The 27,988-nt window shown below is 56.0% G+C and overlaps 1 protein-coding gene across 2 annotated transcripts; it reads right to left on the bottom strand.

The window, feature by feature from the left end:
• Positions 1 to 101: 101 nt before the first annotated feature.
• LOC138064751 (receptor-type tyrosine-protein phosphatase U-like) lies at positions 102 to 18,011 on the bottom strand. 2 transcript variants are annotated; one of them, XM_068928601.1, is made up of 11 exons: positions 17,792 to 18,011; positions 13,768 to 13,992; positions 6,155 to 6,397; positions 4,944 to 5,234; positions 4,456 to 4,553; positions 3,677 to 3,869; positions 3,304 to 3,415; positions 2,917 to 3,163; positions 2,628 to 2,667; positions 1,873 to 1,981; positions 102 to 1,464 (listed from the first exon to the last, which is right to left on the bottom strand). In XM_068928601.1, the coding sequence occupies exons 1-11, from the start codon at positions 17,901 to 17,903 to the stop codon at positions 1,422 to 1,424; spliced, it is 1,713 nt and encodes a 570-aa protein (XP_068784702.1). In that variant the 5' UTR covers positions 17,904 to 18,011; the 3' UTR covers positions 102 to 1,421. The 2 variants fall into 2 exon arrangements, with proteins under 2 accessions (XP_068784702.1, XP_068784704.1); XM_068928603.1 differs by lacking the exons at positions 13,768 to 13,992; positions 17,792 to 18,011 and adding an exon at positions 8,297 to 8,510 and having other exon boundaries at positions 107 to 1,464.
• Positions 18,012 to 27,988: the final 9,977 nt, after the last annotated feature.

The raw sequence follows: 27,988 nt of genomic DNA, 5'->3' as shown, positions 1-27,988 counted from the left end.
CTGCCCCAGACCTGTCTGGGGAAGCACTATCCATCCCCAATTTCCACCATACACCCCATGCAAATGCACGTGAGAGCTGCCCAGCACAGCCTGGGGGGGTTAGGGATGCCATCAGGGCTGGGGGGGGGGTCACAGCAGCCCTGCTCCCGGCCTCCCCTCCCCAGGACTCAAGTAGCTCAGCTCCCCGCAGGGGATGTGACTCAGTGAGAGAACCAGGCAGGAGCTGTAGCAGGGCAGGCTGCCCCCTCCAAACCACAAGCTTTTATTAATTGTAAGGACACAGCGGGCAGAGCCACAAGGCCAGTGCAGTGAGGCCAACATCAAACAGAACCATGGCTTTGGATGGACATCAGCATATGCAGCAGGGCAAGGGGCTGGGAGCTCAAATGGAGGCAGCAACACAGGCCAGCCCTCAGTTTCCCCATTATCCCAACCCTGTTCATTCCCCCTTGTCAATCAGCAGCAGCCACATTGGGCTCAGCTTTCTTCTTCCCTCTCTGCCCCACGTCAGTTCAGAGCAGCTCCATCAAAGCAAGCAGGTTACACCAACAAGAGCCCATGGGAAGGAGCTGCTTTTGTCCCAAAGGCCAGTCTTGGGCACAAGGGTCAGGGGCAGGCAACTTAATCACAACAGCAAAGGACTTTCAGCACACGTCTTTGCTGGTACAAGTAGTTTGTCCCAGGCCTAGGGCTGCTCTCACTCTGCAAGAGACCATGCTGGAGCTTGTTGAGGACTCTAAAGAAGCCGCTTGGTCTGCTGAAAGAAACAGCTCAGGCCTCTCCTGGATGGGGCTCCCAGAGCTGATCACAGTCACAGGAGGGCCTGGGGAGCTCTGGCTGAAGTCAGCACCAAGCTGACGACATCCTCCTTGTCTTCTCTGATCCCTCACTGTTCTGCCTGTCTCCTGTAATCCTGGGCAGAGAAGAGGGTGATGGCTCTTCAGCGTGGCCACCTTTACCTGTGGAGACCAAGAGCACCAGGGCCCTAGAGGCTGCCACGTACCCTTGGCACATGTGAGAGCAGCCAGGGCCTGGGGCCTGTCCCTCCTGCAGTCCCTCCTGGCAGAGCCTTTCCCACCACACCAGAGGGTGAGCATCCCCAGGCCCTGCCCACAGCCCTGGGTCCCTCCAAAGGGCAAGAGACAAGTCTCCCCTTTGCACACTCCTCTTTGCTTGTTGCCACCGCTGCGCCAGGCTGGGGAGATGTGCCTGCAGCCTCGCTTGACTGCAGCCTGGGCCCCAGAGGGCAAAGTTATCCTGACCATCCAGGGTACCAGAGAGCTGGTGCAAACATGGGGCATGTCACCCCGGGATGGGAGAGGACGGGCAGATGTTTCTGCCAAGGGTCAGGCCTTCCTGGTGTCAGCCCTGCAGCCATCTCTGTGGTGGTGGCCCCAGGAAGATGCATTTTTCCTACCTTTTTACTTGTTCTCCTCAGCTTGGCTGATTAAGGCCTTCTTTTTCCTGGGAAGACAAAGGGCAATCCTGAGAGGGGTGAGGCTCACATTGCCAAGGCCACTGCCAACCCCAGCTGCAGAGGGATGGAGGGCTTTGCACCTCTCTGCTCCTGGCCTCCCACAAGCTGGCAGAGGAGTTGCCCACCAGCACCCTAAGGGATGGCAGTGGTGGCAGGAAGAGCCACAGGGGACGAGGTCTCTCGGTGCCTGTGGCCCCTGTCCCAGCCCCAAGGAAGATGCTCACAAGCCCCAGGTGGGAGCCCTGCAGCCAAGCCAGTGTTGAAACCAGCTGTCTGCATCCATAGCAGCGCCAGGGTGGGAGAAGCAAGGGAGAAGACCCGATCTGGCCCCAGTTGCCCCTCAGCACACAAAGCCCTGCAATAGAGCAGTGACTCCAGGCCCCCCAGCCACTCACCTGGACAGCACAAACCACAGGATCCCTGCAATCAGGAAGGCCAACACAAAGAGCACAAGAACCACTGTGACCGCAGTCCAAGGCCATGGGGCTGTGGCTTGCCCTGCAGCTAACACAGAGCCAGAGGTGGGTATCACAGCCTGGGGCATGAGTCCATGAGGGCCCCCACCCTTTGCATTGGATGTGAGCATGTGTGTGCACACATCTATCTGGGCTCTACTGGCTGTTGAAGTGAGGCACAGCCACGCCCTGCCTTGCAGGGAGCTAGCAGATAACACATCTCTACGTCTCCTTCCACCATCTCTGCTGGCACTGCCCAATCTCTGGCTCTTTGCTCAGGGTCTCTGAAAGGGCAGGAAGGCATGGCCCCCCAGTTAGCAAGGCCACCAGATCCCAGGGGCTGATCCCATGAAGGGGACAATGATCTTGATAACCCTGTTTGAGCAGGGGGGTTGGACCAGATGATCTCCGGAGGTCCCTTCCAGCCTTGGTCATTCTGTGATTCTGTGATCTTCCCATGCTGACCCTCACAAGTCCATGGAGCAGGATCTTTCTGGGATGAAGGAATACCCACATGTATGAGAAAGAAAAGGTTTCCTCTCCCCAGCACTCCAGGACCCTCCTGCCCTTTGACTCAGCTTTGGCTTTCCCTCTCCAAGGGAAGCGGCCAGGTGGGGAAAAGGTAGGATGCGGGATGGTGCCTCTGGCACAGGGTGCGGGGCCGAGCCCGGCCCTGAGGAGAGGAGCCCACTTACCAACAGAGAAGCTGTAGCAAACGCAGGTGAACTTCTCTGCCTGTTGGAGGAGACAGGAGGGAGAGCTCAGGCCACTGCTGCCCAGCTGCCCGCTCCCGGGAGCAAAGGCCTCCGCCCCACGGCCACAAAATGCCCCAGCTGCGGCCAAAGCTCCCCAGCGGGACTGTGCTGCCAAAACGCTCCAGCTTTCAGCGTGTGGGGCAGGAGCAGCCCCCCTCGCCGCGCTGCTGGGGACGGGGCCTGGGGAAGGAGCAGCCTGTGCCCTGCTCCGAGCCCCGCGAGAGGCTACCTGCTGCCGGCGGCGAACGAGGCGGAGAAGGGCCGTGTAGTTCCAGTCCGGCTGGAGGGGAGCGTTGTAGTAACCGTGCCGGCGGGTCCCGTCACCCAGCACAAAGTCGGTGGGGGCCGTGAGGTTGAGCACGGCGGCCACATAGGCACGGTGCTGCAGGCTGGCGTTGAAGGGCGGCAGCTGCTCTGAGCAGGCGCCTGCCACCGCAGCAGCGTCCTGGCTGGCAGCAACGATGAGCTGGTGCTCCCTGCAAGGCAGGGCTGTCACAGGGGCCGGGGGGCACGGGCAGCGAGAGAGCAGAGCAGAGGCAGCCACGGGGAAGTGCTGCCAGAGGGGAAACGCTTCACGGGACGGAGAGGAGCCGAGCTCCGCGGGGGCTGCGCTCACCTCACTGCCTCGTGGGGCTGGGTGATGGGGCGGAGGGGAAGCACGGCCGTGCCTTGGGACCGGGAGATGTCACGAGCACCGCGGGAGCTGACGTTGAGAGGGGCGGTGGTCTCTGAAGAGGAACCAGAGGGCCAAGGCTCAGCAGGCGGCCGGGCAGGGAGGGGCCCTGCGGGGTGCAGGCAGCAGCCCGCAGGCAGTGAGGCTGCAGAGCTGCCCCGGCTGGTGCAGCTGAGCCCGCGCAGGCCTTTTGCAGGACGGGGGCGGTGATGGGGCTTGACTGGCCCTGCATCTGCCCTGGCAGAGGCCCAGGGCTTGGCCAGGGGGCAGGGCCCCGCCGCCCCACTGCACCGCTGCCTGCCACGCTCCACCTTACCCAAGCCGCTGCTCAGAAATTCCTGGCGTGACACATCCCCGCCACCGGCAGCCATGAGGCCCTGCACCGTCACCACGTACGTGCGCCCGGGTCGGTAGTCTGGCAGCCTGTACTCGGTGACAGAGCTGTTCAGTCTCAGCCGCTCAATCTCCAGGAAGCTGCCCTCACGCGTGCTCCTGGCTGTGATGCCCAGCTGGAGGACGACAGAGAGCTGGAGGGGAGCAGCACTGAGCTCTCGCCTCGAGGCACGACAGCCTGGCAGCACCATGCTCAAGGGGGACCTGGCCCTGGTGCACCAGGACGCTGCAACCCCTGCAAGGGCAGGAAAAGCTCGGGGGTGCAGAGATGCTGAGAAGGGCCGGGCGGGGTTGTCTGGGCCCCCCGTAGGAAGCGCCAGGCTTGTGGGATCAGCGCAACATGAAGGTCATTCATTCGGCTAGATGACTGTGCCTCTGATGAGCCCCAGGCCAGGTGATGGGTGCGCGACTGCAGCACTGCAGGTAATGTGGTGACATGCCCCACAAGCAGAGCCCTGGGGCAGGGAGCACCCAACATTTTCCCCAGACAGCACCGGAGCGGGAGGAACATAGGCAGTGAGTCAGAAAATGCTCGTGCTTGTTACAGCCTGAAATTCAGTTCCACAAGACCGGAGGCGAAACTGCGGGTCATGACAGCTTTACTTTCCCTGCTCTCCCCACCGGCATGCCCACAGCAGCCCAGGCAGGGACGTGCCTGCCAAGCGGAGGGGATACCCCAGCGAGTCTGGGGTGACCTGGTACCTGGTATCCAAGGATCTCCCCTTTGCAGGAGGGCAGCGCGTTCCACCTGAGTGACCCGGTGCTGGGATCCAGTGACAAATTCTCTGGTTTGTCCGGCACTGGAAGCACAGGAGGATGGAGTTATGCGCTTGACGAGGGAGGGGTCTGAGCCCAGAGCAGGGTGCAGGCAGCTGCTGGCCCAGGGGACAGGCTGCAAACTGACCCCCTTCTCCCCCCTCCCCCCCAAGCAGGCTTTGCACCCAAGCAGGGCAAAGCTTGCACTGCTGCAGCTTGTGCGTCGCGGAGGGTGAGGAGGGCATGTGCTCTGCTCTAGGGCCCTGCACAGCCCCTGCCCCAAATCCCCGCAGGCCTGACTCTCAGGACCATCACCACAGCAAGCAGATGCCTGCCTTGAGCTGCAGATGGAAAGGTGCATTTCCCAACCTCCCCCGCTTGTGGTGCGGCTCAGCGCTGTGCTGACCTTGATGCACTCGCCCATGGACACATACCCATTTCCTCTGTCTGGAATTGCCATGTGAACAGGACTGTGCTGGGGGGCAAGGAGATGGTGATGCTGTAGACTGTGAAGGGCTGCAGAGGGGCGCAGGTAAACGTTCCCTTCTGGCCCCGTAGCAGCTTCTCTCCCCTGACATCCTCAGCCTCACAGGTAGGGAAGGCAGGCCCGACAAGCTGGCACGTGGCCCGCATGTGCTGACAGGCGTCAGGGAACCTGCAGGTCCAGTTCAGTTTGATGCTGGTGGCGGAAACCTCCCAGGACCCAGGGACAACTTGGAGAAGTTCTGTGAAGGAAACATTGCAAGAGGGTTACAGAATGGTTTAGCTTGGAAGGGACCTCTGGAGACCACCTAGTCCAACCTCCCTGCTCCAGCAGGGGCCTCTAGAGCATATTGCCCAGGATCACATCCAGACGGGTTTTGAATATCTCCGGCGAAGGAGACTCCACTACCCCTCTGGGCAACCTGTGCCAGTGCTCTGTCACCCTCACAGTCAAGAAGTTTTTTCTCAGGTTCAGATGGAACTTCCTGAGGTTCAGTTTCTGCCCATTGCCTCTTGTCCTGTTGCTGGGCACCACGGAGAAGAGATTGCAAGAGACTGGAAGGTTGTTTCCTTCCCTTCCCCTCCCACCTTTGCAAGGATGCTGCAGTCAGAGAGCCCTGCTCCCCACCCAGTGGGGAGGAGGAGGAAGCACGAGGCTGACTGCAGTCCCTTCGTGGCTCCCAGTGGGGGAGCAGGAGGAGTTTGGGATCACAGTGGGCCAAGAAGTCGGGCGTGGCTTAATGGGTGTATGCGCTGATTGCCATTACTCAAGGCAACTGTCCCCACTCAGCGAAAGTTTAGGTGTTTGTGGGTCCAAGCAATTGTACAGCCCACTGTATCTGGCTGTTGGAGAACTAGCCTTTCCATGGTGTGGCTAAGACCCAAGAGAAGGTGGGGATCCTGTGCCCTGGCACAGGACGATGAGAGATGGAGCTCTGGGACACAGTACGGAGGAGCTCTCCCCCACAACATTTCCAGGGAGGGACTGAGGGGGAAGAAAGACCCCAACATTGGGAGCTCTGTCAGGACTGCCTTCGGTAGCGCCTACTCTTTCCCTCGCCTGGCAAAGAGCCTGAAACTTTGTGTGCATGCACAGCCTGCATTTTCCTGTTCAGGGAGGGAAGAGCGGGGCAGTCAGGAGAGCTCTTGAGGCCTCCCTTACCAATGCACTCCACATTAGACCGAATGCGGATCCAGCCACCTGTGCCGTTTCTCCCCATCCAGACTTCTCTGTACACAGGTTTCCCATGACTCACGGACCAGACTTCACTGGCACATTTGACCTCCGTAAAGGATGGCTGCAGACCCTCAGGGCAGCTCAGCACCACCTCTTCATTCTTCTGGTAAGTCACACGGTCCGGTACCAGTTGGAGTCTTTGATCCCACTGGGGATGTTGGCACACTTCTGGCAGAGGCAAAGGGTGGTGCATGTTAGTCAGGGTTGTGGGGTGACCAGGTGGGGCACGGGGGATGATGGGGGTGTAGGAATCAGCTCTGATGGAGTCTAGTCCTCTAAAGGGAGAGGGGAAGGTGACACGTCCCTTGGTCATGACAGGACACCTCAGCCAGGCCTGGTGGGAGGTAGCTCTCCTTGTGCACATGAAGCAGGACTGACCACTCCTCCAAGAACTTCTCTGCTGTGCCCTTGTGCCCATGGACACCCTTAGCCCTCCACCACACCCCGCAACAAAGATTCCTGAGAGAATCACCCCTGCAAGAGCAGGCCTCCCCTCCTTCCACTCCTTTTCACCTGCCGCCCTCCCAGCATAGGCTGCTGACCGCACACCAGCCCCCAGGTCAGCCTGTCCTCCCACCCCCGATGCATGGCCACTGCTGCTGGGCTGCAGCTTTCTCCAGCCATGGCTCTTCCTCCCTCCCAAAGGCATGGCAGATGCCCCCCTGCCCCCATGCAGATGCCCCCCTGCCCCGATGCCTTGTCACTCGCTGCCGGAGAAATAACACAGCTCTTCTGGGTCTCACTCTGTCCCTCTGCTGCTCCCTTCCTGCCCATTCCCCCCCTGCAGCTTGGACATGGGGCCTTCTCCATTCAGGCCCTCTGCTTTACCCCTGCCCCTTTGCCGTGCCACAAGCCTGCTTCCTCATCCTCTGTCTTCCTCCTGGGGTGAGGACGGCCCAGGTAGAGAGCAGGCCCACAGCCTGTCCCAGCAGTGTGCTGAGTGCTGCAAGGACAGGTTTTGTTGTAAGGATTCCTGCAGGCAGTGATGCTGGCACCTACAAAGGGAGCACTTCCCCATCCCAGCCTCTGCAAGGGTCTCTGAAAATCCTCACAGTGCCTAAAATATGAATTTCCCTATCTTAACGGGACATAGAATGTGTCTGACAAGTTTCATATCATCTTTTGAAAAGCCAAAGAGGTACAAACCTTGCTGTGAAGCAAAATCCTAGCAGGAGATGGTTTTATTTTCGAACAACCCTGGTTACAGAAGACAAGGGATGCCCAGCTGAGAACCACAAACAGCAGAGGTACCCCAGGAACACACCACTGCCTATGCATTTCCTGTGGTCTAGAGGCACACAGTCCCACCCCATGCCCTGGTACGTCTAGCTCAGCAAAGTGACAGGCTGTTCCTTTATGCTCTGCTCTCAGCAGGGACAGCGTCCCCAGGGGCACATCAGCCATCAGCCAAGGCTTAATGTGTAAGGTTGGGTCTGCCCCAGCATCCTTCTGCTCTGTGCATGGCAATGAGCAAGGTTGTCACCTGCTCTGGGATGGATTTCCAGTTAAGAGCGTGGCCTGTCCCTAACTGACCAGCCTTATCCCGTCTTTCTCATACTATCCCCAACACAGCCACATAGCACTCTAGCTCCTGTCCCCATGAGTCTCTCAGAAAAAGCAGGCATCCCAGATGACACAGGAGCTCAGGCATCTGGCTGGACTCCATCTCACGGGTCCTGAGGTCTTTGCTGAGCACTAGCAACCAGGTCCCCTGTGATGGGGACATTGCTCTGATGGCCACGCACTCAGGCTTCACCCGCCCACCGTGCAAAGAGAAACGGCCACCTCCTGCTCCTGGAGACGTTGTCCTTTCCCAGAAAAATGCTGCAGCCCCCGTGCTCTTAGAGACTTTCCCAGAACACCAAGGCTTGCTGCCTGCCATCCCCAAATGCAGCTTCATGTCACCACAGCCTGGCTGAGGTGCAGGTGTCTTGGAGCCCTAGTACAGGCTCCAGTCCTCTCAGATACAGCTACTGCATGCTGAACCTGGTAAAGATGCACAGCTAACTTACAGGAAGAGGAGCAGCCAAACCTCCTCTTGCAGAGTGAGAAGCCACCAGCTCTTACCTGTTTTCTGGGGCACTCCTTGAGCTTTAGGACCAGGCTCTTCCTCTCCCTGCGTGGCGCTCAGAGGTGCAAGGACCAGAAGAAAGGCCAGAACAAGCCCTTGCAGGACCATGTTAGTGTAAAGACCCAGAGTAGGACCAAAATCTCAGCACCACTTGCTGCCTCCCAGCTCATGTGTCTGTAACTGAATGCAAGAGAGGTGCAAGCACAGGAAGGAAACAGCCACGCAGGGAAATTGCTTGTGTCGCAAGAGGCTGCCTCTCTCTTTGCAGAAAGAAACTCCCAGTGGTGTCAGAGCTGCTGCCTCTTGTTGGCTGTGTGCCATGGGGCATCCGGGCACAGGATCTCACCAGGAGGACCCCTGTCACTAGAATCACAGTGTCTCTCCTCAAACCCACCTTGTAAGCGGAGTGCACTCAAGAAACACTGCTCACATTTCTGACACTATAGCTGCATGCTTCCCAAAGCCATGGCTTGCAGTCATAAGCTTTTTGAGCTTGAATCACTGCACTTTTACCTCAACAATCACAGCAGCCTAAGGTCCTCTGACAAGGTATGGAAAGAGCTGTCAAGAGTCAGTGTCAGGAAGACAGGTGAACTGCGAAGAGTACCTCAAGACCAGAAATACTCCTTAGCCCTTCTGAAAAACACATTCAACACACACAAAGCCTCTTCACAGAATCCCAGAGTCATCATCTAGTCCAAGCCCTCTGCTCAAGCACAGTCACTGAGAGCAGGCTGCCCAGGAGCCTGTCCAGACAGCTTTTGAATGTCTCCAAGGATGGAGACTGCACAACCACCCTGGGCAACCTCTTCTAGTGCTCTGTCACCCTCACAGTGAAGAAATTTTTCCTCATGTTCAGGCAGAACTGCCTGTGCTTCAGTTTCTACCCGTTGCCTCTTGTCCTATCACTGGGCACCACGGAGAAGAGACTGGCCCCATCCTCTTGACACTCTCCCCCTTCAGATACTTATACACGTTGATGAGATCACCTCTCAATCTTCTCTTCTCCAGGCTGAACAGGCCCAGTTCTTGCAGTCTTTCTTCACAGGAGAGATGCTCCAGTGCCCTCATCATCTTGGTAGCCCTCTGCTGGACTCTCTCCAGTAGTGCCATGTCTCTCTTGTACTGGGGAGCCCAGAATTGGACACAGTACTCCAGGCGGGGCCTCACCAGGGTTGAGTAGAGGGGGAGGATCACCTCCCTCGACCTGCTGGCAACACTCTGCCTAACGCAGCCCAGGATACCATTGGCCTTCTTGGCCACAAGGGCACACTGCTGGCTCATGCTTAACCTGTTGTCCACCAGGACACCCAGGTCCTTCTCTGTAGAGCTGCTTCCCAGCAGGTCAGCCCCCAGCCTGTACTGCTGCATGGCGTTCTGCCTCCCTAGGTGCAGGACCCTGCACTTGCCTTTGTTGAACTTCCAGAGGTTTCCCGCTCTGCCCAGCTCTCCAGCCTGTCCAGGTCCCTCTGAATGGCAGCACAGCCTTCTGGTGTGTCAGCCACTCCTCCCAGTTTAGTATCATCAGCAAACTTGCTGAGGGTGCACTCTGTCCCTTCCTCCAGGTCATGGACGAATACTTTGAACAAGACTAGAGCCAGTACTGACCCCTGGGAGACACTGCTTTCTACAGGCCTCCAACTATACTCTATGTCATTGATCACAACCCTGTTGAGCTCTGCCATGCAGCCCTTTTTCAACCCACCTCACTGGCTACTTATCTATCCCGTATTTCATCAGCCTTGCCTATGACGATACTATGAGAGAGCATTATGTGTGAAGTCAAGGTAGACAACATCCACTGTTCTCCCTTTATCTACCCAACCAGTCATTCCATTGCAGAAAGCTATCAGATTAGTTAACCTGAGGTCCAGCAGAGCATCTGTCCTCGTTCATTCTCCTCTCACCTGTATCAGGAAGTTGTCATCAATGTTCTCCAGCAACCTCCTGCATTGCCTGTGCCCTGCTGTGTTGCTCCTCCAGAAGATATCAGCGTGGTTAAAGTCTTCCAGGAGGACCAGGGCCTACGAACACGAGGCTACTTCCAGCAGCCTGTAGGAGCCCTGCCCTCTGTTCTTCACACAGGACAGTCTTGCGTGCACAGAGAGGCCACGTCCATCAGTTCCCAAAACGGTGACCCCAGAATGGATTTGATGGTGCAGTGCAGAAGCAGCTGCAGACAGTGTCTGGTACAGGACTGGTGCTCCAGGGCACAGAAATCCTGGGGGACACGCTGATACCAGGTAGCACAAAAGTTCAGTCATCTGACGCAAGCACGAAAGGAAGCAGCAGAACAGGCGTGAAAGCAATAGCCTGCAGTGATTGCTACAGAGCACTGTTTGAGTGATTTCAGACAGACAACCAGCTGGCAGGAAGATGAAGAACAAATGGCAGCCATACAGAGATTGTGAAGAACAGGACTGGAGCCACAAAATACCTAGGAAAAGAGAACAGAGGCAGTAGAAGGTCAGACATTAGTCCAAAAGCTCCCCAAGGGAGAGAGAGGATACTGGGGCACCTGCACAGAGCGCCAGGAGAGGAAAGAGGGGTGATCAGACCTGGGGGCAGCAGAGGGCCTAAGAGCACCCAGGTCCCCCAGCTCTGCCCACAGATCTGCCCCAGACCTGTCTGGGGAAGCACTATCCATCCCCAATTTCCACCATACACCCCATGCAAATGCACGTGAGAGCTGCCCAGCACAGCCTGGGGGGGTTAGGGATGCCATCAGGGCTGGGGGGGGGTCACAGCAGCCCTGCTCCCGGCCTCCCCTCCCCAGGACTCAAGTAGCTCAGCTCCCCGCAGGGGATGTGACTCAGTGAGAGAACCAGGCAGGAGCTGTAGCAGGGCAGGCTGCCCCCTCCAAACCACAAGCTTTTATTAATTGTAAGGACACAGCGGGCAGAGCCACAAGGCCAGTGCAGTGAGGCCAACATCAAACAGAACCATGGCTTTGGATGGACATCAGCATATGCAGCAGGGCAAGGGGCTGGGAGCTCAAATGGAGGCAGCAACACAGGCCAGCCCTCAGTTTCCCCATTATCCCAACCCTGTTCATTCCCCCTTGTCAATCAGCAGCAGCCACATTGGGCTCAGCTTTCTTCTTCCCTCTCTGCCCCACGTCAGTTCAGAGCAGCTCCATCAAAGCAAGCAGGTTACACCAACAAGAGCCCATGGGAAGGAGCTGCTTTTGTCCCAAAGGCCAGTCTTGGGCACAAGGGTCAGGGGCAGGCAACTTAATCACAACAGCAAAGGACTTTCAGCACACGTCTTTGCTGGTACAAGTAGTTTGTCCCAGGCCTAGGGCTGCTCTCACTCTGCAAGAGACCATGCTGGAGCTTGTTGAGGACTCTAAAGAAGCCGCTTGGTCTGCTGAAAGAAACAGCTCAGGCCTCTCCTGGATGGGGCTCCCAGAGCTGATCACAGTCACAGGAGGGCCTGGGGAGCTCTGGCTGAAGTCAGCACCAAGCTGACGACATCCTCCTTGTCTTCTCTGATCCCTCACTGTTCTGCCTGTCTCCTGTAATCCTGGGCAGAGAAGAGGGTGATGGCTCTTCAGCGTGGCCACCTTTACCTGTGGAGACCAAGAGCACCAGGGCCCTAGAGGCTGCCACGTACCCTTGGCACATGTGAGAGCAGCCAGGGCCTGGGGCCTGTCCCTCCTGCAGTCCCTCCTGGCAGAGCCTTTCCCACCACACCAGAGGGTGAGCATCCCCAGGCCCTGCCCACAGCCCTGGGTCCCTCCAAAGGGCAAGAGACAAGTCTCCCCTTTGCACACTCCTCTTTGCTTGTTGCCACCGCTGCGCCAGGCTGGGGAGATGTGCCTGCAGCCTCGCTTGACTGCAGCCTGGGCCCCAGAGGGCAAAGTTATCCTGACCATCCAGGGTACCAGAGGACTGCAGAAAATGTGGGGCATGTCACCCCAGGATCCTTCTCCACCTTCCCCCCCAGGGATGTGTGGGGACACAGTCAGGGCACTCTGGGTCCTACCTGCATCGTGTTAGTGTTAGTGGGGGCTGGGAGGGTGTTAGTGGGGGCTGGGAGGGTCCTGGGATGTCTTTAGCATCAACACAGCGAGGAAATGCAAGGGATTCTGCTGAGCACTGGACAGGAGCTTGTGCCTGGACACGGAGGCGATGTAGGACCCTTAAAGGGATGAACAGAGCAGGATTAGACCACTGGGCTCCAGGCTGCTGCCCTCACTTTCTCCAAGGTCCTCACGGCCACTGCACATTGTGGCCATATCATGACAATGCACAAGTCTAGGTATCACTGATGAAAGGACAAAGCAGCCCCGACTGGACACACGGCCACCCTGCAGGCGGGAACCCACAACAGGAAGAAGCCCTGGTGTGTGCTGCTCTGCTGACCTCACCTTACCATGGGTGATGCGGGACCTTCCCCCTCCCCCCCGCCTCCAAAATTGCACTCCCTCACCATCGCTGCCTCGTGGCCTCTCAAGCATCTCTCTGCACAGACCGTGTGGGAAACTGTCCCCTGGGCTTGGATCCCTCCTGCCACCACCTGCACTCAGACACACCTTCACTGAGCTGGAAGAAGGGGCACAACCGCTAGTTTCTGTGCCCTCCCTCACCTGCACGGCATGCACTGCAGAGCGTCAGGGCTGAGAAGCTGATCCCACACCCCAGTAAAACTGTACCCAGGAGCCTCAGGTCCACTGACAGATTTCAGCCCCCCAAGGCAGAGGCAATGGCGACACACCCATCGGCCGGGGCCTGACACCCCCAGCAGACCAAGAGGGAAGAGGCTTTTCTTGCAGCAAGGCACCACGACCAATCACTTATCCATGAACTTCCCTGCTCTGCTCTCATCTCCATTGACACTTGGAGCTCTCCACCACTTCATGCCGCAAGGAGTTTTCCCAGGGCAATCGCACCCTGCATGAGGAGACTCCTCTTTTGACTCCTTTGGTAGTGCCGCCTTCCCCACCCCTTACTACCTTGCTAGGAAAAAGACCCTGAAGCACCGGCTCAACACACCCCACGCTCTAGCACATCTCCTCCACAGCCTTGTCCAGCTGAAGAGCCCTGTTGCCTGTCACACTCCTTGCGCAGAGGCTGATCTGGTGCATCCTCCTGCCGTTGCCCTGCCTGCCCTGAGATGCAGAGAGCGAGCCCAGGGAACCGAAGGCTCACGCAGCATGCAGGGTGGCTCCCTGTCCCTGTCCCACCTCCCCTGCACTCTGGGCTGCCACATGCAGCCAACCCTGCACTCGGCCAAGCTCTGTGCCTGCCGGGGCAGCTCCACACCCAGCAGCCCCTGAGGGAGGGCATCGCTCTTCCCCACGGGTGTCACTCCACTGCCGCCAGCCCAGATGCTGAGGGCCATCCGAGCACTGGCCACTCAGGGCTCACTTTGGTCCCCTCAAGCCCGGCTGCAGGGGCCACAGCAGATGTCTCCCATCCCTCAACTGCATGCAGCAGGGGAAAGCTGCTGCTCTTCCACTTACCCACGCAGGTCAGGTTCTCTGCTATGTGATGCCAGGCTCCCAACATGGTTCTCACTTCCCAGGTATCCCTCAGATCTGGAGATCTCTCTTTTGCACATCTGATCACAGCAAGGGGAGGAGCATCCGCGGCAAGGCAGCTAAGTGTCAGCTCTTCATTAAGCCTGTAAAATCTCTGCTCTGGGGCAAAGTGGAGCCTTGGGTCCCACTGGGGCTGCTGGCATCTCGCTGCACAGAGAAGAAGAGGTGGGTGTCAGCCGGCTGGGAAGGGGCTTGCTGTGGGTCTGCAGCTCCAAGGTCATCACCCAGGCAGAGCAGCAGACCCGGTGGTATACAGAGCTGGCCTGAGCATTTCAAGTGCTCCTAGGAAACAGGAGACCGGTGACGGGCTGGTTGGAGCCTCTGGGTCAGGACCAGGGAGAGGCCAGTAAGGGGGACATCGTGGTGGGAGTGTGCCCCCACCACCTCCTCAGGTGAACAGATGGGCACAGTCCGGTTTAAGCAACTTGAGGAAGTCTCCAGGTTACAGACGTGGGGAGCCTCAAGGTCCCCAAGATCTGCTGGGAGAGCAACACCGTGGGGTGCAACAATCCCAGAGCTTTCTGGAGGGCCTTGGGGATAACCTCTCAGCACAGCCACTGGATGGGCCAGCCAGGTGTGAAGCCCTCTGGGACATGCCATTTGTGATCCAGGAAGAGCTGGCTGGGGTTGTGATAATCAATGGCAGCCTTGGCTGTAGTGCCTGGGAGAGAGTGGCGGCTGACTCCACTGGTGGAGGCAGTGAGCACGTAGCAGAGCACAGAGCCCAGCCCTCAGGAGGGCAGACATCTTCTTGCTCTGGCCTGGTCAGGCGGTTCCCATAGGGGGCAAAGGAGCTCAGGAAAGCTGGCAGGTCTGTAAGGACAGCCACCTCCAAGCACAAGACCGGTCCATCCCCATACTCAGGAAAACGGGCAGACATAACAGGGGACCGGCTTGGCTGAGCAGGGGACTGAGCTGCAGCGCAAGAAGGCAGTAGATGGGAGGCAGAAGGCATTTTCTAGGACAGCCAGGATGCAGGGGCTGGTGCCAGCCCAGGACCCTGGGATCCAGGTGACGTGGGGCTGTGCTTATCCTCACAGGTGGCAGTCTCGTTCCACAAGCTCTGGCTGCGGTTGGAAATGCATCTGACCACGGGGACTGATGGCTGGTAGCCCCCCACACAACTCAGCTGCACCAGGTCATTCAAGGTGTAGCTGGTCTTGTCAGGGGTAAACCGCAGCTTGGGGACCCAGCTGGAGGGGGCTTTGCATCTTCCTGTGTGCGACAGAAATGAGGGAGAGCCCTGGGCATCCCCTGGCTCTGGCAGCATTCTCGGGGCAATGGGACCTCATCCCTTCAGAGGGGTTGCAGGGATGAGCCCCTCCCAGGATCAGGGATTGCCCCTAAACCTAGACCCCAGTGCATTTACCCCGGTCACGCCAGGGATGAGGAAGGGTTCCCGCAGGCGCGCCTGCCCCACCCTGCGCTGTCCCACGCTTCTGCGAGGGATCCCAGCTGCCAGATCCAGCAGCCTGGTGGATCTGCCCCAAAGACAGGGGCAGTGGGAAGGCATCAACTCCAGCAAGTCTCTGCCACCACCACACACTGTCCTGACTTCACCCTTTGAGCAGCTTTCAGCACTGCCAGCCTGCCCTTAGGTTGCAACATTCACAATGCTGGCCACATGACTCATGTGGCACTCAGTGAACCCAGTCTCTTCTGTACACTCCATCCAAAGTGAGTGTGTCTTGTCCTCCTCTGGCAGACACATCACCCAGGCTTGCTCACCCAGTGCAACCTGCATCTGTGAGGAGGCATCAGGGTAGGAGCTGGCCAATTTGCTGCCTCCCCAAAAAGCACAGATAGGATGAAACACTCCTTTTAAGCTATGCATGCACATCTTTATATCTGCCCACTTCCTGCCAACCAGCCCCCTCGGGGCTTGCACTCACATACCCTGGAACAGGGGCATCACTGAACTTCCCTTATCTCGTAGTGGGTTTTTACGACACCATCTCCATCCTGGCTCTGGCCCTTTACTTCAGAGGACAGTGGCCCCTACCTCATCCTTTGAGACTGCTTAACTTGTGCAGGTAGGAACTTCTTCCCCCTCACCTGGATGCCTCCTAGCACCCTCAGACCACAGACTTCATTGTGACAACCAAAAGCCTTGACAGATGTTAAGCCCTTGACTCAGTGTGTGCTTAGTTAGATATCCCCAGTATGAACATTTCCCTTTTCCCACGATTAAAGGAGAGGGGAGACAGGGAGGCTTCCACCACAGTAGACCACCACAGTGGGCTACCTCCCCAGGGCCAAGCATTTGACCAGGGACACCAGGCACCAGGGAGTAAATCCCTCTGCAAGCAAAATGAAACACACTTCAAGAAGCAGACTTTCACACATGGTGAGGACAGGTTTCCTGTTGGTAATTGTCAGGAAAGAGTTTGAGAAGGCTAGCTGTCCCTGTGATGAAGTTATGATATGAAAGGCTATGCAGAAATACCCTACACAGAAGGAGGAAAGGGTTTGCAGTGAGAGCACAGCCTGGCTCAGTTATGAGGCTGATGATGACCTGAAATGCAATAGTACACAGTAAAAAGTAGGTTGAACTACAAAGGAAGTAGAAAACAACAGGAGGAGCATGTGGGGAAACAGTTAGGAAGGCCAAGGGACAAGAGGGGATGAAGTAAGTGAGAGCAATGGGAGCATGAGATTGTCTTATGTAGAGCTCATTGGGGAAAGGAAGGCCAGCAAGACTGGGCCGTTGGCACTGTCAGCAAGTGACATGGCTAAGGCAGAATTTTTCATACCTTTGTTGTTTAGATCTGGTCTAGAAAATGCATGTGGATCATTTGGCTATTCATAGCTATCACGAAACATAAAGGATGTAGGACGTGCAGAGAAAGTGGGAAAACCATACATCTATGGTAGACGTGAAAATAAGCTGGATTAATTCCCTGATGATACTTGAAGAGCACAAACTGCAGCAAAAGCCCTTGTGCAGCCTTTCCCTGGCTTTCCTCTTTGTGTAGGCTGAGGCAAGCTCTCCTAGGCTACCCATAATCCACACACTCCTCTGCCCCTTTCTGTGCTGCAGATGCCAGCTGCACGGTAAAGGGGGTAACAGGCAGAACTTCAGTTCTGTGCTCCACACCTCTTCTGTGGCTGCAGATCCAAAAAGCTCCCGCAGTCATTCAGAGCCAATGCCACTACCAAGCACATTGCAGCTTCCTCCATTCCCCAGGCAGCAGGTCAAGGAGGGGAGAGCTGTGAGTATTGAGAGGGCTCATGAGAGATAAGCTATGGGGAATGAGAGCAAGTGGCAAGAGCTGCTGGTGAAACCTGGGAAATTGACTTCACACTGCCCTTTTTACAGATAGCTGAGAGCTGCCTCTTGCTGAAAGGGTAGTGTCCCTCCAGCCACTACAGATGGGTAACATGACTCATGTGCCATAGGGTGATTTTCCAAGCCACTTCTGCTCAGATTTCCCCATAGAGACAACAACTCACCCCCTCATGGCATTGGTGGGAAGCAGAACAAGACTATTAAAGAACAATCTCACCAAACCATAGCTCCCACCACTGCGGTCTCCAGGGTCTCCAGCAGAGAGCAGGCATCCCCACTGACACAGGGACTCAGCTCACAGCTCCTGAGGTCTTTGCTGAGGACTAGCACCCATCATCCCTGCAATGGGGACATTGCTCCGATGGCCCTGGGAAAATCACACACTCCTGCTCCCACTCCTTGGAGGAACTTTACAGCCCCCACGCTCTCAGAGGCTTTCCCAGTACCTTGAGGCTTGCTGCCCCCCACCCCCAAACACAGCTTCACCCCACTGCAACCTGACTGATGCCCGACTGTCTTGGGACTAACGTGGACATCAGTTTCAGCCCTGTTCACCTCAGCTTCTGTGGGCCAAATGGGGTAAAGCTGAAAAACAGACTTGCAGGGAAGGAAGTAACAAAACCTTCTCTTGAAAAGAGAGGAGAAACCAGCTCTTACCTGCTTCCTTGGCTGCTCCCTGGGTTTTGGGACCAGGATCCTTCTGTTTCTGTGCAGGTAGCAGAGGTGCAAGGACCAGGAGAAAGGCCAGAGCCAGCCCTTGCAGAGCCATGTTAGCATCCAGCCCAGGACTGAGGTCTCTGCCCACCCACTGCTCCTCAGGAAAGGTGTCTGTGTAACTGAGCGCAAGTGAAGTACTTGTAGACACAGAAATGAAACAGCCACACAGGGAAACTGCATGTGGTGGAAGAAGCTTCCTCTTTGGTCAGACAGTCTCCCACTGATGTCAAAGCCACTTTCTTTCCTTGCCTGCGTGCACAGAAGCACCATGTTCAAGGTCCAGGGCTTGTTTGATCTCCCTGGTGGCCCAGTCCAGCCTTTTCCCAAGCTATCTCAGGCAGCCATCATATAATCCTGGTCCCATAAGCATCTCCAAAACTTTTTCAAACCTGTTTTACTCATCTCTCCCTAGAAATCAAGTTGTGGGTGTCAAGAAAAAAACAATCCTGTTTCATCTGCCTGTGACTCACCCTCAGAAAATATATCACATCTGTGAATGAGCCACCCAGATACCACATAAAGCCTTGCTGCTAACCATTCAGCATATGCAGTGAAATTACATGGGAAGCAGAACTTGAAATTCATTCCTGGAAAGGGTTCTCACATATTGCTTCATGCGTGATGCAAAGCCAGCCATCAAATCTGTGCTGCTCATGCTTGTGGATCTCATACAGGCCATTTACAGAACGTGACAGTTTCCAGCCAAGGCACCCAGTTTCTTCACTGAGATGACATGGCTGAAACCAGCTGATGCCCCTATATCATACTCTACTCCCTCATTTCTGCCAGTTCCTCTCAATACTCTATGCAAAGACATTCAGTAGACACCAATAGCTTCTGACCTGTGTTTGACCTGGACTTTACTGCTTCGTGCTAGAGCTAGTAACAAGAAACTGCAGGTGAAAATGTATCCACTTTTTTCTAGCTAAGTCAACTGATCTTATACTGCATCACCTTTGCCCCCAAATCTCACTACTCATTACCTTAAGCCAGCATAGCTGCAACAATCCTGCTGTTGAGCTTCACCTGTAGCAAATTGACCTTACCTTGTCTCCTTTCAGGCCTGACAAGATCTTGAACCAGCCAGATGTGGCTTATTTGCTCTCTCCTCCAAACCGTTACTGCTATCCTGCTATGGTGGTGGTCTCCACCAACCAGCTGGGGCTCCAGGACTGGTCCTTTCCCAGGAACCACCATTCTCAGCACTGTGGGACACCTCAGTGCATCTGCCCACACTGCCTCAGCACAGAAGAGACCTTGAGGAGTTTCTTCAAGCTGGGTCTCTCCTATTATCAGCTCAAAAACACCAGTACATCAAGTCCAGCCCTCTCGCATATAGTATTTTGAGATGAATGGGGTAAAGCCTCCCAGCAAACTTGCACAGAGAGGATCATCAAAACCAAATTAGACCTTCTCTGTTTTCTTGGATGCTCCCTGGGCTTTGGGACCGTGGTCTTTCTGTCCCTATGCACCCAGCAGAGGTGCCAAGACCAGGAGTATGGCCACAGTGAGAACTTACTGGGTAATGGCATCATAAAATCCCAGGGTAAAATGTAGACCTGCTCACTGGTTCTCTTTGCTGCAAGAAAGAAGCAAAATCAGTGAAGGAAAATGACTGAACTTAGGAAATGCATTTGGTGCAAGAGCCTTCCTACTGCAGTTGATGTCCATAATCCTTTTCTTGTTCCCTGTCCTTAAATGCATTGGGGCCTAGAAATCTGTATTTGGCTTCCTCCTTCACAGAAATTTACCATTTTTAAATATTTGTTCTCTTAGCATATAACATGCACTAGCACAGTGATGAGGATAAATTGAAAGCCACAGCACTCATTCACTCATTCATTGCTTCCAGGAATGCCTGCCAGCCCTGTGCCTTACCCCAAGCAGGGGCCCTGTGGTGTCATGCTCCTCTAGCCAGGTGGTGCTTGTAGAGAGCGCAGTTCTACCCCATGAGCCACTAGACTGTGCCACCCTGTGCTCCAGGGAAGCCAAAGCAGGGGGGCAGTCACAGTTTCTCTCAGGTGTCCAGAGTTGTGAACTTAGAAGCCCTCCAGGCCCTTCCCAGATGATAAAACCCAGGCATCCTGGTCCCCTCCAGCATGTCTCCCCCAGAGCTGGGGAGAGAATCCCAAGCCTCTAGGCAGAAGGAGGGTAAATGGAGCCCCAATAGTTCTGGGGAGCAGAGGGATCTCCCTCCAGGGTGATAGCCTGGTCATGATGGGCTATCACAGTCTGCCCTGGGCCCAGAAAAAAAGTCTAGGAGGTTCGTAGTGAGCTGTGCTGGCCTTGGAGAGGGACAGTGCTAGGGTATCTTTGCTGTCACCCAGCCGACAGAGCAGCCTGGGCAGGGACTCCCTCTTGTGGCACTGGCCGCTCGTGGCTGTCATCTCTCGCTTGCTGGCAAGGTGGCTTGCAGAGCCACCAGCTCTGTCCTTAGCCTGGAGTCCCCCAGATCAGATGGGGTGGGCTGAGAGCAGATATGTGACAGGGGGACACCTGGCAGGGTGCATTGGTCCCAGTAGGGTGCTCCTGCATGCCAAGCAGACATGCGGCAGGCCCTGGGGGGCTGGATAAGCACCCTGCCTTCCCCTCTGCTCTGCCTTGAGCTGCTGCAGCAAGCTCCTTCCAGAGGAGGGAGCAAGACCTGCTGTCTGTTGTATGTCATGAATATCTCCCCACCTTCCTGAGTCCATCTGTGCTTGTTCCCCATTCCCCCACCCCACCATGCCCCTCTCCCCGGTGCATGGACCAAATGCAAGCAAGCAACTCTGCCCTGTACTGCAGCCTTGGCACGTTGCCCTCTGCAGTGCCAGCCTGCCCACAGCCCCCCCCCCACCCACCCATGCGGCTCATGCCAGTTTGGCCTTGTTCTGCAGCCTACTTCTCCCTCAAATACAATCTCACTCCCCTGTGTGACCCTTCACTCTAATGCTGCAACGCCGTCCCATCTGCTGACCACTCAGAAGGATATTTTTAGCACTCAAAATTGAACATAAGCAGTTTGCAGCTGCAAGCAGGGTGGAGTAAGGCTGGAGGAACGTGGGATACTGCATTTTGGTGTGGTTTGATGAAGGTGTGTTCAGAAATGGGATTTCCAGCTCTGACCTCTGAGTAATTCCACATTTGGTCCAGCTGTTCCTGCTCCCACTCCCAGAACTGTCTTCCACACGTTCCTCCAGACAGGGAGCCTCGCTAAGCCCAGGAGGCAGGAACTGTGAGATCTGATGCAAAGTCTCAGACCAGACTCACGATCTCTCCCTGCACATTCTCGCAGTCCTGGACAGAACATGCTAGCTTGGCTTCTTCATCTGACAGCATGGCTGAGACAACAGCTCACAGTGCTGGCCAGGGTCTCCTCACAGGAACACATTAGATGACAATAGCCTTTATCTTTGGATGAGGTTTCTCAGGCTCTTGGGATGAGTAGAGCTGAGGCTCACAGTCTCCCCACTGCCAAAGGCTAGATCTGCTCCAGACTCCTGCCTTAGACAAGCTGCTCTTTCTGTCTGTACATTTCCTAGCGCAGTACCCTATCTGCCTTCTGGCAGGGGTGGCATGCTGTGACTGCAGTCTTTCTCACTGCCCAGGTGGAGCAGTTCTCTATCCTAAGCAAACCCTTCACTGTGCACCTCCTTCACTGCATTGGCCTATGTTACTTCTCCAAAAATGTTCCGCCCAACCCCATATGCTGGCCCTAAACATCATAGCTCTCTTTAATAGGATCTCACTGACAGCTGATGGAGTGCATGTGTTTGGTGGCATCCTGAGTCTCTCCCTCCATCCATGGGTCTTAAATAAAGGTCTTGGTATTTCCCCTTTTCAGTTCTCAGCTTCTACAGCTTCCAAAGGAAAGCAAGTCCTGAGAAACTGCCTATGCCACCCAGGGTAACTGGGAACAGAGAAGTGCCCAAAATATCCTGAGTCCGGAAGGAACCAGATTGAATAGGGAAGAAAAAGCCAAGCAGCTGTTTCCTCAGTGAACTGGAGCCAGTAGCCTGGAGAGGGAATGTGGCACAGCTAGTGGTGTAAAGCTATTCCTCTGAGGGCTGCACAGCCCCATCGTCTCTGGCTGGCACCACATTGATAATGCCTCGGATGTGGTGGTCTCTTCACATTGCCCCCAGCGGGAACCAGAGCTCCTTTCTGACCCATCCCAGGAGGGCTCTCAGTGTCCTGGCCACGGGGTTGCCATCAGCAAAGTGCTGTGCCTCATCAAAGCCAGGATATGTTTGGTAACACAGACATCAATCACCTTCATCCCCAGGAATGCTCCCAGGCCTCCTGCTGCAGCCCACAACCCCACAGGCCCTGTACTTTGTCATATGGGATGGCATTTGAGGGCATGAGGCTGCCCTCATGCCCTGCAAACCAGCAGCTGCCTGGTTTACAAGGTTGTTTGGTGGGGGACAGCTAGGACTCGCTTCCTACAATGAAGGTCAAAGGCACTGTTTGCAAGAATTTCCCAGGGGGGACTGGTCTCCTGCTTACCCCCTATCCTCAATGCATGGCCCTGCAGAACATGTTGGGAGCACATTGGTTTCCCCCAACCTTCAGGATGTTTGAAGCCTTGGCAAAGGTTTGTCTTGGTGTGACCTTAGTCCCCACAAAGGCTGTGAGCAGGTGGAGGAAAAGGAGAGAGGAGGACACCATGTCCTGGGTAAGACAATGTGAGTGGTGAGGATGGCATGGTGCCCGGAGCAAAGGGAGCAGCTGGCCTTTGTTGTATAAATATATGCATAAAATCACCTCTATTTCCAGACCAGGTTCAAGCCAAGAGGAAGATCCTGAGCAGATCTTGGGCAGGGCCATGGCTGACCCAGAGACAAAGGAAAGGTCCCATCCCATGAGACAGCTCCCACAGGGAGCTATCTAATCCCATTCCCAGTCTGCCAGCAGAAATCCTGCAGAGCCCAGGGCCTGCTTTGTCTGCCACAGGACAAGCAGGCTGAAGAGGCAGTTTCCCAAACAGGAGGCAGTGGAGAGGGAGAGATGCTGCTTTGCCCTGGGTCATGAGGGAAAGTTAAGTCTCCCACTGGATTGAGAGGAGGATGTTGGAGTTTCCCTGGGGAGCTTGGTGAGATGATGCTTGTGCTGGCTTTTCCTCCTGAGAGCCCAGGCTACAGGGCATCCATATGGATGCTCCTGAATGTCCCATATACAAGGACTCCAGATGTGTCATGGTGTGGCTTGCATTCCAGGCGCTGGACTGATGGTGACACACTTGGCTCACCCCCAGCCTGCAGCACCAGGTCTCTTCCTGGCTGCGACTACCCTAGAAGACCAGTTTGTCCAGAGCTGGCGCAATCTAGGCACCACAGGATGAGGGCTCAGCAGGGTGGGGTGGCCAGCCACCTGTGACACAGGTGGACAGAAACTAGGCCACTTTAATCACAGTCATGAATATGTTACGGTGGCATATACAAGCGCTACCTGAGAACAGCGCTCCAGTGCGCAGGGTGCTGAACAAGCCCAGCAAGACCTAGACCCTGCCCCACTCATCTCAGCTCCACAGTTTGCTGAGGCCTGCAGAGACTCCAGTTTAAGGTGGCACTGCTCCCAGTTGCTCTGGTTGACATATCATTTGCTCCTGCTGCTGCTGGGCTGGGATCTTTGAGCTCAGATGTACCCCACTAATATGGCTGAGGAGGAGCCACTTTCCCTCCTGATTTCTCACCCATTGTAGAGTAGAAGGCTGCTGCATGTGGACACCCCTGCTCCCTTGCCCTGTTGTATTTTAAAGGTGGCCCCAGCAGCACACCTCTTTTCCTTTCCTTCACACCATGTCTCCTCATGGCAGACCCTGAGAGACATGGCAAGGTCTGTGCTGGACCCATGCAGGTACTCAAGGGTGTGGGAAGGTTTTTCAGCCCAGGTCCCCTGAGGTGTGCTGATTCACCTCCTTGGAGTTCGGAGTGCCTTGTCTCATGGGAGAGGGCAGGAGGTGAGAAATGCTGCCAGTGCTGCACATGAGATTTTCAGCAGCCAGGAGAAGCAATAAAGAGCCATGACTAAATTGGCGGCAAGCAGCAGCATGACAGCGGCTTCCACGCTGCACACAATGCAGCCGCCTTCCCTCCTGATGCTGGGCCACGCTCCAGCCTGTGCTGCTCCAGCCTGCCCTACCTGGCCAGGGGTCCAGATAGGTCACAGGAAAAAGAGAAGGGGGTGGGAAGTGCCCCCAGTTACAGGGTGTTCCTGCTCTTGCTGGTGCAGAGCTGAGGCTCTGCTTTCTGGCTCCTCCAACACCCCATGCATGTGGACAGAGCACCTCAGTGCCCACTCGGCCCTGGCTCTGGCAACCTACAGGAGAAAGGCTCCCATTTGTGTGGGACCACACAAATCCCAGCACCCTCACCCTGCTCCTCTGCACCCCAGCATGCAGCTGGGGGGAAGCGGAGTGGGAAGGCAGCAGTCACACGAGACCAAGCACATGGCTGAACTCTCCTCTCTCCCCGGAAGTGGCCGTGCCCAGGCTTCCTACTGGGACTCATCCTGGCCCATGACTTTCCCTAAAATGAGCCCTGTCCTATTTGGCACAGTCCAAAACTACACCAGGGAGTATGTTGGCAACTAAACAGTGTAGCTGATTACAGGACCGTGCTCAGGCCCGTGCCTTGTCAGGTGAATTACTCAGAGAGGGGTAGCCTGAGTGACCGCTGGCTTGATGGTGGGGGAACCTCTGGCAGCACCTACCTCTTGCTCAGGCATCTGGGAGAATAAGCAGGGCTACATGGTCTCTAGTTGGGGCAGGAGAGCAGAAGGGGTTAGGAGCATCTCTTTCATCCATGTACCTGTGACCAGGGTGGGGTGCATCCTTCCTGACCATTCTTTGCTCAGAGTTTGCAGGTGAACAGCTCCCCAGCCTGATGCATTGCTTTCTTCCAGGAGGGTGTCCTTTTCTCTGGTCTGGGATGGGTAAGGAAGCCAGATCAAGACTGAGGATGTTGGGTGTGTTAATGTAGGGTCTCTGGGATGGACTGTGCATGCTGATTTGTTATTGTAGGGTCCCTGGCAGTCACTGTGCTGAGCTATGCACACTCTCTCTGCCCTCTCCCTGTACACTGCTGTGCTGCTTTTGAGTTCCTCCCTGAAGGAATGGCAAGCTGTGCAGGTCAAAGGACAGTGACAAACCACAGGTGAAGGCTGTTCCTCAATGCCATGGGCCAAGCCCAACTGAATACACCAGGCCTCACTGCCTGCCCTGCTCTCCCACAGCTGGCAGCATGGGTCACAGGGCTGCTCCCTAGCTCACCAAGGCCTGCCCTGTGCAGGCCTCTGATGTGGTCCTGCTCTGCCCACTGATGCAGCCAGACCAGCTTATTGGCGTCTCTGCTCCTGGCTTATGTCTGGCAGAACCGCAAGCAATTCAGGGATGCTGCATTGTGGCTAGGGAGTATTACTAATAGCCTGGCAAGGGGAAGGGAATGGAGCAAAGCTGGTACAGCCTTCTGGGATGAGTATGGAGCTGCTGAGAGCCCCACTGCCCAGGGCCAGGTCAGGAGGGCAAAGAGCAGCTCTTACCAGGTGGGCAGCCTTGGAGGAGGAAGGGAACATGGCACGTACTGGGAGATAAGCAAGACAAGTTGGATCAGGACCAGGGTCGGAGATGCTGGAGGCTGCAACATTAAAGATTTCCCCTATCTGGTTGGCATGAAGCCATGTTTCTGGCCTGGGCATCTGGTGACCAGTGAAGCTCTCTGCAGCACTTGTTCACTGGAAGGATTTAGACCTGCTCACATGGCTGTGCGCCATGTCACCATAGGTCACAGATGGTGCAGACCTGGCCAGGGCTGCCTATCCCTCTTTTTTCAGTGTTTTTTCAATGTTTTCAGTGTTTTCAGATACACAGCCCCTAGGGCTCCCAGCAGGCACTCCCTCAGCTGGGCTCAAGCATCGGCTGCTCCGTTCTCAGCTGTCACATCGTGCCTCCTGGCAGAGGCACTGGGGCGTGTCTGGGGACAGGCAAAGCAGGGAGCCGAAATCACTAACCACCTGCAAAACATGGGGGTAGGATGCAGATGTTGCCTCTGCAGATGTCCAGTGTACTCGCACCCAAGTGTGAGAAGCATCAACAGGAGAGAACAGCAGTCAGTGAGCAAACGCTGCCCTGCCCTGTGCTAGGCTGACTTTGCTCATAGAAAATTAGCGACAAAACAAGTGTTTGCAGCCCTCCCAATGTGGATGGTCCCCCATTGGCCTTGCAGCTGGAGCGCTAGGGAGGGAATAGAGAGGCAGCAACATGCCTGCACAGCAGGGACTGCACCAACCCCTGCTCGCTGCTGAACGTGGGCTGCTGCAGCTTACAGCCATGGCGCAGGGTGCCTCTCTCTGCATTTAGTGAAGGAGGCATTACAGGGCTTGCTGGGAAATGTAGTCCCGCTGCATCACCTGTACTGTGTGCTGTGGGGCATAGCCAGGCTGCACCTGAACCACTGAGGCTAGGACCTTCTCTCGCCTACTCTGGGCTCCTTGCACCGTGCAGGCCTTCTAACAGGTTGCAATGGACCCTACTGTGCCCTCCTCTCCCATTTCCGACCCAGCTCTTCCCAGCAATGTGGGGCAAGAGAGGGAGATGTTTGTCTGTCCCTCTCATAAGCAGGGGGCTGGGGAACATGCAGGACAGGGGCAGGTCCAGAGATCTTCCGAGAGGTGTCTTCCTCTGACAACCTCAGCTCTTTTCCCACATTGCTGCACACACAATGGCACCAGTCATTGATTTTTTTGTGTGTTTGCTGAGGAGGAGCCTTAGGTATGACTGGGCTCCTTGCACACAGATGCAGAGGAGGGGACAGTTCCAGATCTGGGTCCTGGACACTGAGCAGGGCAAATCTTTGGCTCAGGATGGGTTGTCACTGATCCGTCCCAAGGACCCAGTGCAGCAGGTGCCCCCCCTGCACACACCTTGCTGCCCTGCCGCACAACCTTGCCACACCACAGCAGTGATGCGCGCTGCTCCTCCAGCCCCCACGTCCCTGCACTGATCTCCCCGTGCCATTTAAAGGCTCTCACCTCTGCTGCCCCACAACAGCCTCACAGCTGGGTGATGCGTCAGCCCCACCACACACGCACGCAGAAGGAAGGTGTTGTTTGTTAAGCATCGAGCCTTCTCCTCATAAGAGGGGGATGGTGTGAAGCCCAGACAGAGAAGGGCAAAGAGGACACAGCCCCCCTTCTCTCCCCCTGCGGCTCCTCAGGAGCGAAGCACAGCCAGGGAGACCCGCTTCCTCCTTTCCCTCTCCAGTGCTTGAGGAGCTCAGTTTGTGGTTTGCTGCAGGTTCAGCCTTGCTTTGCACCCAGCTGCTAAGACTGTACCTGCCTGCACCATGGGAGGGCTTTGTGGCAGTGGGGACCTTTAGCCATGTCTCAGCTCAACACTGCTGTGTCAGGCAGGAACAGAATAACACGGGCAAAAATAGCACAGTAGAGTTACTGGGGCTGATGAGAGAAGGGACTGTAAATCCTGCAGCAGCAATTTCCACAGTCAGGGTTGTCTCCAGGGCTTTAATTTATCCGTTACAGCTTAATTGGATGTAAACCCAGTCACTTGTAAGCAGCAGAAGCCCTAAACAGGCAGTGCCTGTGAGGTCCTCTCTGCAAGATGCCTCTGCAAGAGGACTCCATACCTCTGCCGAGCTGCCTCGACCCTCGCAGGGCTGCTGCTCACGTGCACTCAAGGGAAAGGGAGAGGGTGCGTGCAAAGACCACGGTACCAAGCATACTGGGGCAGCCTTGTCCTGCCTGGGTGGATGGATGGGAGTGTTCATCCGTAGACTACGGCAATGTTTGCTCGCATCCTTGCCTCTGTGTTGCCTTGGCCCCGAATGAGCTGACTTTGCTGCTCCTTACGGCAAAGTGGAGGTGGAGGTCACCAGGCTCTAGATACAGCAGGATGCTCAGGCCTCTCAAATGCCAGGGCTGAGCCAGGGCAGGAAGGGAAGGAGTTGGCTGCCTTCAGAATGGATGCAGCTGGTTCTTGTGCTGGGAGGGCAGAACTTGCAGCCCAGCGCACCTCTCCTGTCCCCTCGTGCAGAGACTTCTCTTCTCTTCTCTCCATGCCCTTCCTGTGCAGCCATGGCACAAGACGTGTAAAGCTGCTCCTGTCATTCTGTACAGCTGTTGTGAGCAGGACAGACGTGT

This window comes from Struthio camelus, chromosome Z (genome assembly GCF_040807025.1).
Source record: "Struthio camelus isolate bStrCam1 chromosome Z, bStrCam1.hap1, whole genome shotgun sequence".
Taxonomy (NCBI): domain Eukaryota; kingdom Metazoa; phylum Chordata; class Aves; order Struthioniformes; family Struthionidae; genus Struthio; species Struthio camelus.
Note: the sequence above shows the minus strand (reverse complement) of the source record. Positions and strands in the feature narration are given on the sequence as shown.

Bases quoted from the DNA above. Each gene is read 5' to 3' on its own strand.
- LOC138064751 (XM_068928601.1), bottom strand. From the start codon at position 17,903: ATGGCTCTGCAAGGGCTGGCTCTGGCCTTTCTCCTGGTCCTTGCACCT. The intron at 3,870-4,455 runs GTACCAGGTCAC...GTCGTCCTCCAG, and splicing joins GGGAGATCCTTGGATACCAG to CTGGGCATCACAGCCAGGAG. The intron at 1,465-1,872 runs GTGAGTGGCTGG...TTGTCTTCCCAG, and splicing joins CTGTGGTTTGTGCTGTCCAG to GAAAAAGAAGGCCTTAATCA.